The sequence below is a fragment of the Bacillus rossius genome, chromosome 1 (assembly GCF_032445375.1).
Source record: "Bacillus rossius redtenbacheri isolate Brsri chromosome 1, Brsri_v3, whole genome shotgun sequence".
In the NCBI taxonomy this organism is placed as follows: domain Eukaryota; kingdom Metazoa; phylum Arthropoda; class Insecta; order Phasmatodea; family Bacillidae; genus Bacillus; species Bacillus rossius.
This window is the reverse complement of record NC_086330.1, coordinates 29501777-29524290: the sequence shown is the minus strand read 5'-3', so window position 1 is coordinate 29524290 and position 22514 is coordinate 29501777. Positions and strand designations below refer to the sequence as shown.

General features: G+C 39.7%; 1 protein-coding gene across 2 annotated transcripts in view; it reads right to left on the bottom strand.

Annotated features, from left to right (window-relative positions):
* The window catches only part of LOC134533642 (androgen-dependent TFPI-regulating protein-like), a 45164-nt gene that overhangs the window by 2740 nt on the left and 19910 nt on the right, over nt 1-22514 (bottom strand). For both annotated transcript variants that reach the window (XM_063371178.1, XM_063371169.1), the window contains exons 3-5: nt 14902-15045; nt 7873-8093; nt 2403-2554 (exon numbers count right to left, since the gene is read on the bottom strand). In XM_063371178.1, the coding sequence (XP_063227248.1) occupies nt 2403-2554; nt 7873-8093; nt 14902-15045 (517 nt within the window). The remainder of the gene's footprint in view (nt 1-2402; nt 2555-7872; nt 8094-14901; nt 15046-22514) is intronic.

Below are 22514 nucleotides of genomic sequence, written 5' to 3'. Positions count from 1 at the left end.
CGGCCCGACTTCGTGAGATTACGGTCCGCGATCGACGGTACCTTGAGTTAGGTAATTAACCACGGGACATTACTAAGTTTTTTTTTTTTTTGGTGAGTGACAAGACTCCTTAACCATCAACGGCAAGATGTATGGTGCTGTGGTATGTATTTAGACATCGTTAAAATTTGTATAAGAAAAGACAAAAACTGTGCAAGTAACGAAGTTTTTATAATTAAATTCATTTGTAAAATTGTGTATTGAGGCCATGTAACGATGAGAAAAAACATTTTTTTTTAAAGAAATAAACAAAGATAATTTAATAAACTCTTTTATTTCCAAATAACGCAGAACCATCGTAATGAAAAATTCCTCAGGAACATTGTTTGTTTTGTTTTGTTACGTTTCTATGTGTGCTTAGCCGGGCAAAAACATACAACGTAACAAAGTTTCTAGATATTATTTGAAAGTAGATATTAAGAGTTAGTAGCAGTTTCAGAATTGAAATTTTCGAAACTAAAATTAATTTTATCGAGATTTTCTGTTCCGGTTTTTTTTCTTCACGGAAAGGAATAAAAACGCAGTTCCGTGTTTTAACTATTGTTTAAAAATACTCGCCAAAAGTGGATTTTTTTTCACGTTTACAAAGCGTCGCGTAGAAAAAGATAAGCAATAACTATGAAATCACTAACGACAAACCACTTCAGTGGTCTGTTGCGATTAAATGCTCACCTAAAATCCCGTTGTCACAAATTGATTTCATTCGATTATTAAATAAGAGCAAAATGTATGTTCTCGCAAAAGCTAAAAAAGCGCTAAGTGAAAGCATAGAGGTCAACCTTGCAGTCAAACACACCAGTTCAAGTTCACATGCGAGATCCACTATCTCTCTAAAGCTGTTCTCCAAATTAAACATTAATTTAAGCTCGAACTATTTAATAGTTTTGAGTACAATACTCGATATTCATCGGGATTCTTATAATTATTTTTTCCATAAAATATAATCCAGGGAGTGGCCATGTAAGGGATGATGTACATTCTATAGGTATTGCACAGACCCGAACAAGCCCGAATATGTACCTTCGGCCAACGTCGGCATTAAAATGATTTGACAGTATTTTTAATGTAGCTATACTAACCTAACATAACCAACCATCCACAATTTTGTAAAGTAATAAACAAAAAAACTGACGAAGTTGGCCGAAGGTAGATATTCGGGCTTGTTCGGGTCTGTGCAATACCTATAGAATGTACATCATAGGCTCTTCGGCCATGTAAAGCATTACTACACGGTCACTAAGTGAAGCCACTTCTTGTCCAGCTAAAGACCTATGCTATGTTCGCAGCTAACACCAAAACATTTATTTATTTTATCGCTTATTTTGCCTGGGAAAGCTATGATTTTACGAATTCAGGTTTGATTTTATCCTCCGGGACTGATATATCATTTGAATGTTATTGGTTCTTTATGTTCATTACCACATAACCAACCAATAACCTTTAAATCTCTTGTATATAATTTTCTTAAAATGGCAAATACATAACCTAGAATAATAACTACTGAAAAAATATTGATCTTGTAAACAAAAAAAATATTAATTATTCTTAAAACTTTAAAGTAAGAACATATCCTATCAGAAAATAAACACAAACATAAAGGCAACAAATGGAACCAATGATGTCCGACATCAGTTGAGTCAGTCCTGTTTTCTATGAATTTTTTATCTTCATATTTCTATATTTTTTTAACTTCGGAATTTTTCCATGACAAACAATGCAAAACTGCAATGGCGTATGTCCAAAAAACTGCATTAAAGCTATACCTAGTTTTAATGGTTTTAAAATATTTTGTGACATAAACATTTAAATAAAAACCAAGTAAAAAACATTTTAAAAAATACTAATACATTTTCTTACACCAAATCATACACATTCACACAGATAAACGCACATTCAATCACAAATTGCTGATGCTACAGTTAAACCTGATCATCGGAGTTCAGCAAGTACCTGAATAATGTTTTATTAACCATGGAAAGGGTATTTTGAAGTCTGATTGACTCGGGGGGGGGGGGGGGGTTCATTCCAGGTATTTCAAGTATATCTATTTTATTTTATGTTGGGGTATGAACAGGTGAAATATAGTAATTGCATCGTGTAAACGGTTTCAAAGGACTGCATCTTATGGAAGTGACTTTTGTTTCACGAGGGGAATCCTGACTTTTGTTTCACGAGGGGAATCCTGACTTTTGTTTCACGAGGGGAATCCTGATTCATTCCTGTTGGCCATCATCAGGCGTGATCAGGCAGGATCCTCAGAAATGTTTTGGGTGTTGCGATACCCCGTCTTTGAGGCAGGAAGTTGACTTCAAACTACGTCACGGAATGCCATCTCATGACGATTCCCAACTCTGTGACCTCACCCCATATCATCCGGTAAAGTCTTTTCTCCGCTCCGTAGATTGCGACTGAGAGGCTCATGTTGACGAGCATGAACAGGAACCGCTGCGGTGTCGATAGATTTCTTGAGAACGGGTAGACGCACCCGGGGCAAACAATTGCTAGCGGCATGGAGCTGGAACAAAACAAAACAAAAAAAACACGTGAAAACAAAGAAACTTTCACTGTGAAAAGAAAAAAAAAACTTTGCTCTTAGCTTGCGCAGGGCCCAGGAGAGACAAAGTTCTCCGGGGCAAAATATTTTGTAGGGCTCCCTCCCTATTATTTGATGTACAAATTCACAAACGCCACAATTAAAAAATAATACTATAACGACTGTAAACGTTACTGTGACCATCCTCCTTGGACACCCCCTTTTTTCTCACTCTCTCTCTCTCTTTTGGCGACCGTTGCTCTCTGACTATATTATACACACACGAATGCTAAGGAAAATTATGTTTTTATCGTCTTGGATTTTTCAAATAATTAACCACATCTTGCAATACAGCTTATGTATCAATCAAAGTTTTTTTTGACCTTGCAAGGCGTAGGAACTAGCACTAGTTGAGGTGTACATTCGTTAACTGGGTTTGTTTACAGTAAAAATTTGAGTCATTCGCGTAAACTAATCAGTCATCTTATCACGGTGACTACATACCGTTTAAGCTTGGATAAATTATGATTTATGATTTGTCATGCCAAAAGTTCCGATATACAGTTGAGCTTTGAAAACATAGCAACGCACTTCAAAATTGAGAATAAAAATTTTTATTTTGAAAATACACGCAAAATATTTGAGATGTACAATTATTTTTATGAATATTGTATTTTTGAACATAGACATGCAAATTATTAACATTAACTGGGAAGTCACATCTCTCCTCATTAAGAACACACATGTAACAGTCATGTCAAGTTGGTAACATAACTAAAAAAATTTATAACGAAAATGATTTATCATGGGTAAACTGACAAAAATATTTAGTACAACACACACTCAACGGAACGGTGTTCGAAAAAATAAAAGTACAAAGTTTATCTTTTTTTTCTCTACCTCCCAGCTATGCAACAGGCAAAAAATCTGGCAGGCAAAAAAATAAACAGGTTAGCGCAAAGCAAGCGTAAATTTAATAATTTTTTAAAACATGGGAAGGTGTAGCACAGAACTACGAAGTCGATAGAAATATGGCCGTTCTGCGTAAGAGTAGAGTGAGGTGGCACAATGTTCCTGTTCAGGCCAATCGCAATTTCTGTTTCCCGTGGTTTTCCCGAAATACACTCCGCAGGAAAATTCCAGATTGTTTCCTTGAGGATTCCTTCCTCAGCATACTTAATCTATGATTCGCCTTAAGGCACATTCTCCTAACGGAGGTTGGCAGTTCCACTAGCCAGCTCTGGACTTGATGTTAACATGCCATGCGAACTCAGTATCTTTAATGCAGTTGTTTCCCCATTGCCCTCTGCATCCTAATGCCAATGATCAGTTGTGGGTCCTTTCTCCTTTTGGGACCACACAATAAAGAGCCCTAAACTCTATCCGCTTATCCACCCTAAATGAGGCTGCTGGTACTTGGTAGAGGAGATAATCTTATCCCGGAATATATTCGGTCACTTCATATGTTAGCCGTCTGCATATAACAAAATTGTTATAAACAGCCGTTGCCCACTGCGGCGAGGTGGATGTCGCGATGTCAACATCATTGAATCTGACACCGTATAAGCGTTACTCAGTTTCTCTGGATCTATAGACGATTACAGACCCGGAAATTTCGTGATTTCACTCTACCTACATTAGCTTCTCTTTGGGAAGATTTCTCACAATAAACCTCCCCTTCTTTTGAGTTTTTCGATGTGATTCAGTATCTTTACTCCTAATTGGTAGTTGACTGGCCCACAGTCAATTGCGAACCTCTCAGCAAAGCAACGATAAGTTATAGATGTTTGCAGTCTAACTGGTTACCAAAAGAATCCGCGAAATTTCCGGGTCTCTATCTATGTTGAGTGTATTCATTTTTAATTACCTAAATGTCCACATGACATTAAGGACAAAAAAGGAAGAAAAAAAGTACTCACTACATTGCGAGTTGCAGGATGTAACAACCTCGTTATATATTTGTCTTTGATACAAAGCTATATAGTAATAGAAATTACATTAAATTCACAGACTCTCCAAAGAAGAATATACCTCAAACAAATTGTTCTTAGTAGTTCTGGATAACTGGATATTCGTAAAAAATAAAAAATTAAAAACATGCCGGGTTCCAAGTTATGTATACAAGGAAAACAGACATCGGGAAGGAAGAAAGAAAGAAAGAGTGTCATTGCTGTAGACTTTGCAAGCTTTTAAAAGTTTGGTTAATTTTACAAAATGATTCTTGTTGGTTCACATGTTCAAGTTAAGTCAACTCAGTACAAGTAAGTTTACGAAGATCCTTGGAGACAGTTTGTGAGCAGTGCTGATCTGACACGAGGTGCTGACTCCAACGCGCACCTACAACAAGTCGTAAGATGACCTTGATCGTAGCCACCCGCCAACCCTCCTCCGGGAACACCAGCTCGGGTTTCAGCAGGACCTCCAGCAGGGGATCCACAGGATCCCCCCCCCCCCATCGTTATTCATCGGTCCCCGCTCTGTCCCCCTCTGTTTCATTCCGCCAAACCCCTGCACCATATCTGACCCCTCCGACCCCTCAATCAACCGCTCCGTTCTCCTCGACACTCATTCGCCCCATAATTACGTACGCAGCCCCAGTATTGGCAACTGCTGCGAAATCGCACTTAATAAAGCTACAACGAGTACAAAACAAATGTATTCGGGCAGTTACAGACGCCCCAGTGTATTGTGCTGTAGCAGCCTTGTATCGTGAAACGAAGTCGGAAACCTTACAAGACTTCTACATCAGAACTACACAAACTTTTTACGATAAATGCGCAAATAGTTTAAATCCACATATTTCTACATTAGGAAATTATGATCCAGACATTAATGAGAAATATAAACGCCCAAAATCTATCCTGTCACACCGCCCGCCGTAGACGCGGACGCGGCGGGACTGCTCTCTGATTGGCCGGCAGCCCGCGGACCAATCAGCGCGCCCCCTCCCCCTAATCCGAGCGCGAGAACACGCGCGCGGAGCGCACGCACACAAGCTGGCAGCTCACGTACATTAAGTTAATATTAAGTTAAGTTAATATTAGGCCCCAATATATATAAGCACACATCATCCCACTACACACTGCACAACACAAACTATCAGGCGAATCAAATAGTCGTGCTTTGGCCCAGCGGGGCTCTAATGGAATAAATAAATTAACCTTCGAAGATTAACAGCGTAGATGCTAGGCTAGAGTCTTTCAATGACAGAAGGTGGCAATTTCTCTAACTGACCGACTGCCTTTTGCTGGCAACAGGTCGACCTGAAGCTATGTCACCATTCTGGAGTCTGGCTCGATGCCCTGCTCGCGACCGCAGCTCACACAGCGTAGTACTGCAGCTAGGACTTTTCAATGACAGATGGTGGCAATTTCTCTAACTGACCGACAGCCTTTTACTGGCGACAGGTCGACCTGATGCTATGTCACCACTCTGGAGTCTAGTCCGACGCCACAGTTCGCGACCGCCCCACTTACACGATCATATTACACAGCCACAATGAGTGCTAACTGGCAGCACGACGGGAAACGGCATAAGCCGCCCCCAAAAAGACCAGACCTGACCAAACCAATGCGGACTAAAATTCCAAGTGCCCCACCCCTTGCATAGTAGAACTTCTACCACGCCCCACTCTTCTTCCAGGACCATCCTTCTATTCCTGTAATCCACCTGCTTGTAATAATGCATGACCTTTGCATCCCGCATGTATGTGCCCAGGGTTTTCCCTCTGTCTATGGAGGTTTTACCTGGGCCCAACTTACCTAGTTTTAGTCTAGAATTAAGAGTGAGGGGAGTTAGTCATGGCGAAAACGTCTGCCATGGCTGGCCAATCCCCTCCTAGCACATGATGCACGTGACCTTTTCTGCATGGTTAAAAACCCGCATGTTTAGAGCGTATAGGGCTTGCTCTGAGACGCACTTAGAGTCTTCCCTACCTAGACCCCTCCCTTACACACTTAGTTTTAACTTAGGTTAGGAAAAAAAAAAACCTCCTCGACGTTTCCCCTCCAATCCTCACCCTCCATTTCCCCTTTGTCATCCCCTCCAACCCTCTCAATCGACCCCACCATCCCCCACCATTCCTCCTCCATTCCCCCACCATTCCCCAACCTCCAGCTTAACCCTCCGTTTCCCCTCTTACGCCACCCCGCTCCGTCTGGGCTTAACTTATCTAGTTTTAGTCTAGAATTAAGAGTGAGGGGAGTTAGTCATGGCGAAAACGTCTGCCATGGCTGGCCAATCCCCTCCTAGCACATGATGCACGTGACCTTCTCTGCATGGTTAAAAACCCGCATGTTTAGAGCGTATAGGGCTTGCCCTGAGACGCACTTAGAGTCTTCCCTACCTATACCCCTCCCTTACACACTTAGTTTTAACTTAGGTTAGGAAAAAAAACTCTTCCATCCCACTTTCCCCCCTTTGCCAACCACTGTTCACCTTCCGCCAACATAATCGCCCCTACGTTTCCCCCTGCCATCCCTCCCCCCGCATTCCCCACCCTCCCCCTTGTATTTCCCCTCCATAATCCCCTTCAACTCTCGCTCCATTTTTCCCTCTGTCTATGGAGGTTTTACCTGGGCCCAAATTATCTAGTTTTAGTCTAGAATTAAGAGTGAGGGGAGTTAGTCATGGCGAAAACGTCTGCCATGGCTGGCCAATCCCCTCCTAGCACATGATGCACGTGACCTTTTCTGCATGGTTAAAAACCCGCATGTTTAGAGCGTATAGGGCTTGCCCTGAGACGCACTTAGAGTCTTCCCTACCTAGACCCCTCCCTTACACACTTAGTTTTAACTTAGGTTAGGAAAAAAAAAAGACCCGCTCCGTCTAGGCCCAACTTATCTAGTTTTAGTCTAGAATTAAGAGTGAGGGGAGTTAGTCATGGCGAAAACGTCTGCCATGGCTGGCCAATCCCCTCCTAGCACATGATGCACGTGACCTTTTCTGCATGGTTAAAAACCCGCATGTTTAGAGCGTATAGGGCTTGCCCTGAGACGCACTTAGAGTCTTCCCTACCTAGACCCCTGCCTTACACACTTAGTTTTAACTTAGGTTAGGAAAAAAAAATCCTCCACCATTCCCCATACATTCCCCAACCACCAGCTTACCCCTCTGTTTCCCCTCTGACCCCCATCCCACCCTCTACCCTACCACAGTCTCCCCCCTCCGCAAACGCAATCGCCCCTCCATTTCCCCCGCTATCCCCCTGCATTCCCCACCCTCCTCCTTCCATTTCCCCTCCATCATCCCCTTCATCACTTCCTCGGATTTCCCTTCTGTCACCTGCCTTGGCCACTTACAACACGCCGTACGCGAAGATGACCTTGATCGCAGCGGCGGGCCAGACCTCCTCCGGGAACACCAGCTCGGGGTTCAGCAGGAGCTCCAGCAGGGGAACCACCACGATGCCCGTGTGGAGCGAGTGGTTGAGCGAGGGCGTCACGTACTCCTGCAGGATCCCGAGATCCTCCAGCAGCGCCGGGTCCAGCCAGTACACCGCCCAGAAGTTGATGCTCACCGTCTGCAGCACATCCACATTTCAATTCGTCATATTTGATTGCATTATCTGCCGATGAAATATACAATATTGTTACGAGTGGGAAAAGGATAGTTCAATTATTTACCAAGATTATTTTTTAAAAACTACTATTTAAACTATTAATTGAATTACAACACTTAGAATGTCTCTCCACAAATTAATCCCACTATCATTACTTCCAAAGTTTATTCTCCCCATTGGAGCTCGTCTTTTACCTCGCACTACTCACTCGTCCGTCGCACATACATATAACACAGTCCCGTATGCTCCGGTCCCTGATACACTAAGCCCCGTCGCTCGGCGTCCACTTTCACTGTCCAAGGGGTCTCTCGCCCTCTTCACTTCCCGAGGATACACCGGTATCACTGCCAGCTTCTGTCACCCCGACACTACTCGTAGCAGGCCAATACCTGCCAAGTCCCGACCTGGAAACGTCTCGTAGCCCTCCGAAGTATCGCGTCATAAGAATATCCGACTTAACATTCAAAGCTCCCTGAACAATGGTGTACTAGTTACGCCACTTCGAGCAGACGGGGCTCTGGGAATGTACCGAACACTCGAGAGACAGGGAGAGAGGCGCTGTTCCTAATCGCATTACCCCAGAGGGAAGGACGGTCTCAGAAGTTTCTCCCCCATGGCTCTAGTTACCTATCTGTCGACATTACCGCTGTCACTTACAACGTGGATGAGTTGGGAGGGACGTCAATATCGACTTGTAACTTTTACAAGGAAAATAAAGTCGTATGGGTGGATGTTAAGATTTAGCGAAGCAATTGAGGTTATGTAGCAACGAAATGGGTAAGAATTATCATTGTAAAAAGAAAAAAAATAATATCACTCATACCTGAAAAGAGAAAACGTATGTAATGAAATTTAATGGAATAATGTCATATGAAAAACAATCACTGTGTCTGTATGTTGATTACATGTAAGCCAACTCAACGTCATCGTCCAAGATAAGCAAGGGAGTAGGCAGATTTTCATTCTTTTTCATACTCGTATGAAATGCGAGTTGTCAGAAATAACGACGTGTGTGTAATGCCGGTTTGCTACAAGGCGTTTTCATTGTAATATGACATCACAGCTAAACGTCTGCAAACTTCGCAAAGTAGACTTAAGAAAACAGGTTAAGCTTCTTTATATATGAGTGAATATGTTGCTAGCAATCATTCAGAAGAGAGCATGAGCTATGTTGTGAAGCACATTCAATCATTCAAAATCAGACATTTTCACTACAGCCTTAAAACATAGAAAGAATATTAACTAGTGAGCCTAATATGGCAAAAATGCATATCATGTAGGTACCTGGGACAGTTTCCCAATAACAAATTGTCTTATGATAAAAATCGAGAAATCCTCAACACTAAGTTCAACGTTGCGTTCGGCTATCTTATGTGTGTTACATGTAGTACATTCAATGAACTGGTTGTGAAACTTAAAAACATCCGACAGAAGTAAAGGAATATATCCACATCCAGCTCACATCAGAATTAAGGAAGTTAAATTTTGGAAGAAAAAAATACTTTATTTCAAGAAGGCAGACATATTTTACAAGCGGAAAAAGAAGTCAGTAAGAATATAATCACAAAAGCATAAGACCAAGGAAGCAATTGTCATGGAAGTTGAAGGGAAAAAAAATCAGAATTTTCCTAACATAAAATTGAAAGACGTGAATTGCCACATGCATATGTTATACTGGTTCTATACCAGGGCCGCGTCTAGGGGGGGGGGGCAAAAGGGGCATTTGCCCCGGGCCTCACATTCAAGGGGGCCTCAAATTTTATCAAAAAAATATAATATTATTTAAAGTGAATTCCCATTTTATATATGGCGTAATAATAACTTGTCTTTAAATTTAGATACCTATTTATTTAGTTTTGTAAAGCATGATTCCACAATAAAACCAGACCGTGCTGTAACTTGTATGGTTTTATTTATAACTGCTGAGTAAGTCACCGACATCGACGCCGGTCCATGAACCTCCTCAAACACTAGAACCATGTGATTGTGATGGTAAGTTGCCTTTGACTTTACCACTTTCAAGCTCTGATAAAATAAAAGAAAATACAGAAGTAACTAAAATAGATAATGGTAATCTCATTAACACAACTTCAGAAATTCCCATAACTTCTAGAAACTGTGCTAGGACTGAAAGAAGTGTAGAGTTTGATAGTGCAATGTTAATAGAAGAAATCCAGCAAGATCCTGCGGCATGGCCTGGCAATATCACTGACGAAATGATTAGTTATTGTGTTGATAAGGGGCCGGACTTTTTTTTAGTAATAATGATGGAGACTACACAGCTTCTGCTAGGCAATATCCAAAATGTACTCGTAAACTAACATCATCTGCATTTGTGAGAGTTCTTGAAAATGGTTATTGTACTTACTCTAAATGTCTGGGAAATGTGTTTTGCTTTGCGTGCAAACTTTTCAGTAATTGTAAACTATCAAAATTTGTAAATGGTTTTTCTAATTGGAAGAAAACAGAAGAAAAATTAAGGGAGCATGAAAACAGTATTGAACACAAAGTATGTTCTTTAAAATGGGTTTCAAGAAAAAATAAGAAAATGTCAATTTCATCACATTTAGATGCACAAGTGACTGAGACATATTACTGGAAGAATGTTCTTGTTAGAGTAGTGGCAGTTGTAAAATTTTTGTGCAGTCGTGGTCTTCCTTTTCGTGGTGATAATCGGATGCTTGGATCACCTCGTAATGGTAAATTACCTAGGAATTTCGGAACTCCTTGCTCAGTTTGATCCTTTTTTACAGGAACATTTAAGGATACATGGGAACAAAGGAAAAGGTCATGTATCGTATCTTTCTTCTGATATATGTGAAGAATTCATTAAGCTAATGGGCAACGAAGTTCGGAAACACATGCTATATGAGATTAGACAGGCCAAATATTATTCACTGATAGTTGATTCTACACCTGATGTTTCCCATACAAATCAGTTATCTTTTGTATTTAGATACTGCCTTAACGGTAACATTTTGGAAAGGTTTTTGTGTTTCATTCCAATTTACAGCCACACAGGAAGAAATTTAAGTGAAGTTGTAACCTGTACTCTAAAAGACAACACCATTGATATCCAGGATTGCCGAGGTCAGAGCTATGATAATGCAGCCAACATTCCAGGAAAATACGAGGGCCTGCAAGCGCACATTAAATCAATAAACAGCTCTGTGCTGTATGTTCCATGTGCAGCACATTCAGTAAACTTAGTAGGAAAAACAGCGTTGGTGAATGTATTCATGCAACAAAACTGTTTCTGTTTTCAGAAAAGCTGTACTCATTTCTCGCTGCTTCCACTCACAGGTGGTCAGTTCTTGAAGGAGTTATTTCGGAAAGCACAGGAAATAGCGGAAAGCCAAAAATCACTGTCAAGAGCTTGTCGGAAAAAAGGTGGTCATGCAGATAAGATGCATTGAAAACTCTCGTCATTCATTATGATGAGATTTTCTGTGCATTTAATGATATTTTCAACGACAAAAATGATACGCAAGTCACAAGGATGGAAGTGAACTCCCTCATGAAGAAAATGCAATATTTAGAATTTGCTTTTATGGCCGTATTTTGGTACGACATTATGGAAAGATTCGGTGCAGTAACCAAGCATCTACAGAAGCCTGGACTCGATGTCATAACTGGTCATCAACTGATGAATTCTTTGAAAGATTTAGTTTCCGATTTGCGAAATAATTTTTATGAAATTGAAGATAAAGCAACACAACTAAGCAACCATGTGTTACAAACTTTTGTAGATGCTAGATCTTCCAAAAATAAAAAGTTTTTGAATGGAAAAGACGAACTTTTAACTGTTGTAACATCCCGCGAGAATTTCAGAATTTCCACATTTCTATACATTGCTGATAAGCTCCGCATGGAACTGGAGAAGAGAGCTGCTTCCTACAAAGATATTATCTCAACATTTGGGTTTCTTTGTAACTTAACTACAGCAAGTGAAGATGAACTCAAATCTAGTGCGACCGAGTTGGTAAGAAAATACAGAAAGGATCTGCAGCCTGTTATTACAAATGAATTATTACACTTATCATCATTTCTCAGAGAGCAACAAGTTGAAGACAGTGTTACATCATTCACGCCACAAAAGGTTTTGCAGCACTTATATAACAGTGATATAATTGATGTATTTCCAAATGTAGCAATAGCACTGCGCTTGTATTTGACACTACCAATCACAAACTGTGAAAGTGAAAGATCATGTTCAAAACTATCAGTTCTGAAATATCAATTCCGATCTACCATGTCACAAGAGAGATTAAACTCGTTAGCGGTGATTTCTACAGAACATGATCTTGTGAACAGCATTTCATTTGATGGACTCATTAACTTGTTTGCTGCTAAAAAGGCAAGGAAGAAGTTTATTGCAAAGTGAGTTAATAAATAGGTATGTAATTTTGATTGGTCGGGATCTGTAACACATAAAATTGTGTAAATATTTGAGAACGATTAAAGACTTTCGTAAATTAACATAGAAATATTGGGGGTGGGTGTTGGCTATGAAATATTACTCCATTTCAACTAGAAAATTTGTTGTTATACATTATTTTGTTTTCCCTGCATAAAAATGTTTCATATTTCTGCGAATAGAGGCTGCATTTCATTATGGTACTTCTTGTCCTTTTTTATGTTAGTTATTACATACATACATACATGTCAATGCAAATATGAGTTTTTCATATCTGAAAATTATCACTACAATAAAAAAAATGGGGGGGGGGGGGGGCTCGGAATATTGTTGCCCCAGGCCTCGCATTCTCATAAAACGGCCCTGTTCTATACACATGTTCTCTAAACATCTCAAGCTATCTTCTACACTTATGCAGTGGGATTTTATTTTCAACCATATGGACCCTGAAGTTAAAACAACTGACAATATTCTGTGCCTCATGCTGTACCTCACAACAAATTTTAAATGAATAAGAACATAAATCTACCAGCTATACGAAGGATTTTAGGACCAAACTAATTCAAATTATAACGATGATGAAGAAAATGATACGATTTTAATACAATTATCACTTACAGGAAATTAAATCATTTTAACATGTTATTTACATTATTCAGATACTCGTCAACCACATCCAGAAGTAATTTTATTACATGTTGTTTTTTAATTGAGTTAACAATTCATTTTATATCATTAGCGAGGCAATATTTACTCCATGACAGAAAAACTATCTCCGTCAGTATTTTTTATGATCCTCTGCCCACGTTAGCTCATGACTGACTCTGGTTCGGAATGCATGATTTTCTATCGGATTAAGCATTCTGCGACTTAGCTGCTCCAATTTTTTTTCTACTAACTCACATAATAAGAATACAATCTGCATCAGATTGGAATGTGTTGCGAACATACATTTTCAAAATTTGTCAGCATGGATATGCTTGAGATCATTTACCTTAACTGATCCTCTGGCTATGGACACAAGTACAACCTTCCTCAGAAACTGCCATAGATTTTTTTATAAATGTTATTTTTCTCGGGGGAGGGGGGAAGTTTGAACGGTGGTAAACGTGTTGGCCGGTTGCGTTGCGTCGATCGGTCTTCCTGGGACATAACCGTTTCCTCCACGTGCATTCTTTCCCTGCTTATTTTCACTGGTTGAACTGCTGTAAGGCCCCGGTTCACAATGACGCAGGAACGAACAAAACAAAACAGTTCGCGGAAAAGCACGATATTTATGTTTCGCTAAACGTTTGCTGATTTGATTGAGCACGGGAATGTAACAAACGGCAACCAAGGAGATTTTCTAGAATTTTCTGGACCAAACGCAATCATAAATATTTAAATTGCTGTCGGGATTAAAATATACAATAAAAATAAACGACGAGATAAGTATAGAGCACTGGTCTTACACACACACACAACCTATCCCTGTACTTAAAACTATTTTTAACGTATTTAAAACTTTAAAAAACATGGGTACCTTCCCCCCAAATACTCGGCTTCAATTGGTCACTTGGAGTAACGTAAACGAAAGAGCTGGGCACTGCCGGCCCAATCCGCACGGGTCTGTATGTGTCCGTGTCAGCAGTTGAACGTGTGCAGAATGAGTTAAGTTTTAAAAAGCGCCAGAGTAATGATATTTGCACCGATAATCGGTAGGATTGACTGGTTTAGTAGAATGACGGTTATAAACGAGTATAGCTGGTTGCCTACCCGCTAGTGTCAGGCGGTGCTGCACTCAGTTCGATGATTGAGATGGTGAGAGCATCCAGCGACTGAAGTTGTACGGGGCCGATACTCGGATAGGAAATAAACAGCATGAGTATAGAACCGAAAAAGCATGAGCTAGTTCTTGAGTACAACCCATGACTCCCAAGTCTAAGGCAAATCCTTGACCGACAGGTGCGAAGGTCGAGAGATCAGAATTTCGATCACTACGGTCCTTACCTCTCCCAAATGTTATCTCCCCTTCTCATTCCTTCCAGAGTTTACTCTATTGGTGTCAGGAGGAAGAGTAAATACCCCCATCCCAACACACGTATCCATTTACGTGAACGGTGTACGCTTCCGTGTAGATAGGCCCTAATGAGCTCGATTTAACGAGCCGAGGGTCGTGTATTCGACACCAACCCCCGGCTTGACTCGCATTGATGAGCACTGAGTCAGTGTCAAGTGATTCAGAGCCGACTGTAATCTTCGAGGCCTCTGTGCTTGAATGTGTTACGAAAAACTTAAAAAAAAAAAAGTGTTCAAAACAAACTCTTATCCACCCAATTCCGTCCTTTAGCTCCAAACGGCACTAGAACTCACCAGCGACAAAGGAAACACTACTGATGTGAAGAATTGGTGTTTCTTGTCATCGGCAGATCGAGCGGAAGTACAACACCCGCTTAGCTTCGACAGTGACGTCACTTCCTCCCACGCTGTAGTGAAGTAATATTTCTGCTGTAGTACCTGAAACAAGACACGACAATTTGTTTACCCTACTGATTCAGTGTGTTTATTATTTTTAATATAATCGTTATGGCAACGTATTTGGTATCACTACATAGTACATAGTATAAAACAAAGTCGCTTCCCGCTGTCTGTCCCTATGTATGCTTAGATTTTTAAAACTACGCAACGGATTTTGATGCGGCGTTTTTTTAATAGATAGAGTGATTCAAGAGGAAGGTTTATATGTATAATACATGAATAATATAGTAGAGAAACACTGATAATTTTAGAGGTTTCTAATCTGATGTCGTAAATAAACACTTTTTTTTTTTTTGCGCTTACATTGCAAACGCTGGTTGAACCCTACGAGATAGATCAAAATAATGTACTACAGTATTGTACACCTTAAAAAAGTCTACATAAAGTCCGCAATGGTATATGTCTATCTATTAGTGATAACCCACAATTTTTTATCCTTTACTTTTTACGAGAAATAATAGATTATTTACGAAGCTATTTTAAGCAATACAGCATTAATCCTTATCCAATTAAGTACCTTAAATACATTGTGCATTTAATATAGATCAATATGGCCCTTTAAAGCATGTAATTTAAATGAATATTTTTGAAGATTTAAAAAATATATATATATATATTTAAGCAACAGCGTAGCATTAACTCTTGGTGTGGATTGTACCCATTAACTGCCTCGGTGCGCGAGAGTTGCATGCGCGTTTCGGTAGGGACTATACCGCCCGTGTGAACTGTTGACGTCAGCAGGTGCCTCGAGCCACACCCGAACAGTTCCGATGTTCTCCGGAGTTTGCCGACCACTCGAAAAAACCACCATATTTCAAGGTTTTCTATATTTAACGGTCGTATAGTATTTTAGATAGCGCTAACCTAACCAAACCTTAATTTGGGTTACGATAACCTAAACTTATCTAACCTCGTACAAATTACACGAACTACTATTGTGTGTCCCCGTGCGAATAATCGCATGTTGATATATTTACTTAACACCAAGTAATAAAAAGTTATCTTCAATCGTGAAATAGTTGTTGATTGTAATAGAATAAAATAAATTATATTATGTATGTGGTAAAAAATAGTATTGTTAAAAATGGATGTTGGTAGTAATGGCAGCTTACCTTATATTGGTTACACTTGGTTCTAAGAAAAAGTGGTTTTATTATTATTATCCCCAGCTCCCGTATCGTAGCGAGATAAAATATATGCCAGTTTTTAAATTCTGATCATAAGTTTCTAATAACCAAAGTTTTAATTAAAAATCTGTCCAGCAGTATTCAAGCCATACTCGAACAAACAAACAGACAAAAATATTCATTACAAATATGTAAATTCATTAAAAAATAATTCAATAATAAACTATGTATATTGATTGAAAATGTTAATAACTTATAATAATAAAAACAATATATTTAATGATACCAAATTTATACGAAATAACTGCGTGTTTTTTTGCTGAAAATGGATAGATGTATCTGAGTACTTATTGTATTAATAAATAAGATGATTATTTCTTACACTGGCCTAACCTAACCTTTTGCCTAGTTTAACTCCGGAACTGTTCGGGTTGTTGTTGTGGGTTCCGCCCCTGTGAACTTCGGGAAGTCTTCATTTCACAGACGAGAGAGCCACACCCGAAGTTCATGCTCGCTTTTTTTCCGTACCACAACATGTGTATTTATTTGGAGAAAAAAAAAATTCGCGGGCATTTATTCTCCAAATGCGCGGGTTTAACTTATATTATGTCATTCTTAAAATTAGCAAGAAGTAATTTAAAGAATTATTCAGTAAATGAAGATAAAACGGTATCTGTTTTTTTTTTTTTTTTTTAGTCAAAAGAAGCATATGATCGGTTTTGTAATAAACTGAAAGCTGCGGGTTATTATTTTTCTATCATTATAAATACTTTAAAACATTTTGGATGGTTGGTTATATTAGGTAAGTAAAGCTACATTAAAAATACTGTAAAATCATTTTATGGTTGCTTAGCAAATACATTTTTAATATGTAGCTATCCAGCGCTAGGAAACCGTTTACATGATTTCACAGTATCTTTAATGTAGCTATCCTAACCAAATCAACCGCCCACAATGTTTTAAAGTATTTATAATGTAGCTAACCTAACCTAATTGACCATTAGTTATCATGAGTTGTCCAAAATAAACATTCACGGACACAATGTTTCTTCAATTAGGTATTTTCCTCTAAAAAAAAATTACAAATAAATACCGTTGCCTTGTTTATGGTCTTTCCTTTTATCAACGCCGCCATATTTATTTACAATGAACCAAAAAAAAAACCGAAGATGCACGATCGGGCGTTTGGCTCTCTCGTCTGTGAAAAGAAGGCTTCCCGTGAAATGCAGGCTGTTTCGAGGCGCGAGAGGCTAGTGTGGCCACTCGCCGCCAGGGTCGCGAGCGCTCCTGGTCATGAATCCAGCCTGAGGAGGCGCGCGTCGAAGCGGGCGCCACCCTTCAGGCGTCTCCCCGGCTGGCGGCCTGCAGTCCCGAGCAGCGCACCTCTGTCCCCCCGGGCTCGTGGCTCGTACCACATCACCGCGAGCGAGCGGTGATGTGGTACGAGCACAGAAGATGACTACAGGAGACCGAAGGCCCCCCCCCCACAGTGCAGCAAATGCCAACGTTTTAACCACGTTGGCAAGGGCTGCAGCGCGGCTGCAGTCTGCCGATGGTGCAGCGGTCCACACAGCGCTACCGACTGCCCGCATGGAGGCCAGCAGGAGCACAAGAAGTGTGCTCACTGCGAAGAACCGCACTGCGCCAACTACAAAGGGCGCAGTGTGTAAGAGTAGGAGACGTCGAGATAAACCTCGAGTCACTTTACGTCCAACCATTCACATGGAAAATACATATCCTTTTGTCAAGATGTTGATCTGGAAGAGCAAGTGCGCTTTAATCAAGCACAGGCCTATAGGAAAATACTGTTATAAAACATTAAAAAAAATTACACATTAATGCTACAACTGGTATGCTTCTGTAAGTTCGTGAATGTTAACACGTTCAATGTTAATCAAATATGAGTGAAATTAAAGTAATTTGTTTATTATTAACTATACTTAGTTGTAAGGCACCTAAGGAGCTCATTTAAATATCCTAAATATATATATTTTTTGTTGCTACAGTTATTCTACATTTAACACCAATGCTCGTCAGCGACCAAAACGTGGAAAACTAAGCCACGGCACGCTACTTCATTACTGAAAAATTCTGAAACCATCGGCCTCGTCTAAACATGACGCTATGGCCCCATGCAAGCCAATAAGTCTCTCCCAGAAATTAACCATATTCAAACAATGTTAAAATTTAAAAAAATAATTCAAAATATTATATTTGCGCCACGGACTCTGCAGCAATGCTAGGAGGAACAGGTTAGCAAAGAGCTAATGGAAATGTTCCACTATAAGCGCATGAAAACATAATTCATACAGCGTTACAGAGTCAAGTCAGTGAGTCAGCAGCGATGAGCGTAATTATCTTTATGAATGATGATTGTCCGCATTTTATTTGCCCCGCTCCTAGCTATTATCGTCGTGGGTAATAAACCACAAAGTAATGAGGTTAAGAAAAGTCACTTTCTAATTAAGTTAAATGTATTTTCTAAGCACTCTTACCAAGCCGGGAGCGTTTGCTAGGTTGCTATTGCTAAAGCAAATACATGCATTTCACGACGATACACACGACTCGTTAAGTCATTTCTAAAAAGAATAGCTTCGCTATTTGGACATTAGTGGCGTTTAATTTTAACCTGTATAATTTCCTTATGCTTCGGAGATTGTTGTTTTAACTTATAATATGTAGTTTTAAAGTAAATTTCCTACAAGGTAATATTATTTAAATAAATTATTTTAACATTTTTTGGCATAAGAACTTATTTAGACAGATAAATATTTACTTTTGAAAAATTTATTCATTACGAAGGAATTTAACATCTTACTAAGCTGTTGGGTGCCAGATAGTTGCTACAAGAGTTGATTGGTTATATTTGTCTTGTTTACAAGTTGTTTCCAATATAGCATTTTTTTAAATAGAGCTATCAAATTTTAAATCAAATAAACCTAAAATAAAGACGTTTAGTTATTAGTGCTACATTCTGTGAGCTGTGGTACATTAAGTAAAATGTTTTTAAATTAACAAATTATATTTTATGAGAAGATATTTTCTCACAAATAAAAAGGTACGCCCACATCTTTCTTCTGGTGTCTGTTACACCTATGGTTGTTCAGCAATTACCTTTAAGTGATTTAAGTTACATATTGAGCTGTTTTAGTTTAATTATTAGTTCAATGCTTTCTTTGAACTAACTTCATTGGTGTAGACATAACTTAACAATCACTGCCCCTGATTTTAGGCAGCAGTTTCAAACTTAAATTTCTGTGTGTTGCATTTCTGCCAGGCATATAAATATTTAGTTATAAAATTTATACCAGTTTTTCGCGAAAAAAGCGGTGTATGAGGTAGTACTACTTTGCTACATTTTTTCGCTATTTTGTCATTAAGATTAATAATGAACCTTTAAATATCGCATTATTCCTTCACGTCACAAAAATCATGAGAAATAAGTTTGTTAACATAAATTATATCAACTAAATAATTTTATTCAGCAATAAAATTTGCATTGTTTGTAGAACTTTTTCCATTAGACAACACACATAATCTTGTTGTATCATCGTAGGAGTTTAATTATTATTTAAAGAATAACTAAAGGGTCAGCAGCAACTTCAAATGCGTATGCCAGTCTTGGGGAAATACTTTATACCATTTGTAGTATACATGTTTTCGACTTATTTTTACGAAATGAATCTGCAGTCGAAGTTTTTTTTTCGTCGAGTTCAGACTCAATCTGTACATGACCAAGTTGGCACTGCAGTGAATCCCATCGTACTACATAGACTACCGTCGGGTTATACGTTATGGCTAGGGACAGGAAAAAATCGCGGGTTCAATGACCTGTAGGATGAACTCCATAGTTCTACTTACACTTGTCACCCACTCATTGGCTGCTGTCTTGTGAGACGTCCCAACGTAGCAGCATGTGATTCGATACAGCTTTGGTTGGGTGTTTCTCATTGGCCCAGAGTCATCTAGGTGAGTTGGGAGCCAATAACAGAGGCTGCATTGAGGTATAACTATTTGTATTTTAGCCTATCGCGAAATTAACTCGCGAATTTTTCCGGTCTCTAGTTATGGCCCACCGTCCCACTCATTCCGCAATGCCACGCTCATTAAGGGTCCCGGTGGCAGTGTGGCTAGTAGACATACGCCAGCTACCCGGAAAAGGATGTTCCGGGTGGGATAACCAGCGGTGATCCGGCAGCTGGGGAAAGTGACGGACTTACCGGACTCCGAACTACTTCAGATGAACGTGTCCAACTTTCGCGTGCGGTAACACAAGTCTGGACATGTTTCGTTCGAGGCCATTTTTCATTCAACACCCAAACAGGTAGTGGCGAAGTAGTTAAGAACGACATCTCTTCTGCATTAGTCTCTGGTCGGCTTTTTGAGTGTTGAGAGTACAAAACAAAAAGTCCTTTGCGAAAACCGCAAGATGGAGAATGTTCCTGAAACAAGTTCGTGTGATGATTTAACCGGCTGAAACAAAATAGATCTTGGAAATACCATAAACTAAATGGATTACAGAAAAAAAATTGCCCAAAAACTTTAACTATAAAAGTGGCAACCAACATTTTCTGTTCCTGCCTGACACGAATTATTATTTTTTATTCAAAGCGTATTTTGCTAATTACGACTTCTTAACTGTTTCGTCAGTTTTTTTCTGCCTTGTGTATTAACTGATATATTTAAATAAAATCAATGGTGATTAATTTTCTATCTCTGCTTACATTTAAGTAAAAACCAATTTTAAAAAAACTTGTTTTTCTAGGTAAAAAATAAATAGGATACAACAGAGTAGACAATCGGTTTTGGAGTTGAGCACATTTTAGACCAGCCACCGTGTAGTCGTACACTCTCGCGTTTGTAAACATGTTTACTTAAATTCTGTTCACCTGAAGTATGTAGTTCGGCGCCCCGTGTAACCGCGCCCTTGCATCTGGTTTTCTCCGGGTTCTCCCGTTCGCCACGGGAAATGCTTCGGGCCGCAACCCCATTGCAGAGGCTCGGTTATACTGCACGTTCTCAGGCAGGGAGTGCCGCAAGGTTCATCACAGTATCTTGGCATAACACCGAGTCGATAACCATATGTTTTACATAACATTGAGTTCTCAGAGGTCCCGCCACATTAAGATTCCATTCACGTCATTCTACACTCTTTAGTTCCTCAGTTGTATTGCCTCCGACTCTTTAAGTACCTATATCGACGTTTCAGCTTAAATTCAATTTGCCATCATCAGGGCAGTTACCGATTGAGGTTCTGTGTAGTTATTCCTGCTGGTAAAAAAAATGTTTCTTATTGGCTCGAACGTGACTGGAATAAACTGTCCAAATGAATTCAAGCCTTATCCAGACTCTTACATTCAGGGCTCTAAATCGAAAACTTCCAAAATATTTGGAGTTTAGGTTGGATAATAATTGCTAAATGCCAAGTGAAACATGCCACGCGTGCGTGGTGTTGGTGAGTTAGAGGTGGGTTGTTACAGCAATTTTCGGTATCTGTTCTAACCAGTTCCTGATACAGTAATGTACTGGTTACAAGTAGCTGATACTTCTGTATCAGCTACTGCAGTAGCGGCCCCAGAAAGCAACAAGGTATCAGCATTCTCGTTACAGGTTACATATCCTCCGTGCCGTCATCACCAGCGTAAAAAGGTATCAGTTTTCTCTTTTTCACGTTCTTCGTAAAAATGTATCAGTTTTCTCATTCTACATTCTTCGTAGTCGAAAAAAGGTATCGGTGTTCGCTTTCCACCCCTTTCGTAATCGGAGTCTTCAATCTTTGCAAGGAGCATGCACTGCGCACTGAGCGTACTCTGATGAGAAGCCTAAGATGTACATCAAGTTCTGTCCCTGCCCGAACACGCCCGAATATTCACCTTCGGCCAACCTCGGGATTTGTTTTATTTTTGCGCAGGAAAAATGAATTCAAATATTAAAAGTGGTCGGTTAGGTTAGCTACATTAAAACACTTTAAAACACTACTGACGGTTAGTTAGGTTAGTATAGCTACATTAAAATAAACAGATAAATATAAATATATATAAATAAACCCAAGGTTGGCCGAAGGTGAATATTCGGGCGTGTTCGGGCAGGGACAGAACTTGATGTACATCTTAGGCTTCCCTTCCTTCAACGCCTGCCCCTGCGCTTCCACCCCTACATTCTTTCCCTTTTTTATCCCTTTTTCGTTGTGTCGCTCCCTCCCCTTGCACAAGCTCCGCCCAAGAGACCGTCATCTGCGATCGGGTTCTGCGCACATTGGCCGTGGTGTTGTTCCAAGTGAATTCTAAACTGATACTAAATTACTTGATACTTTAATAGTGT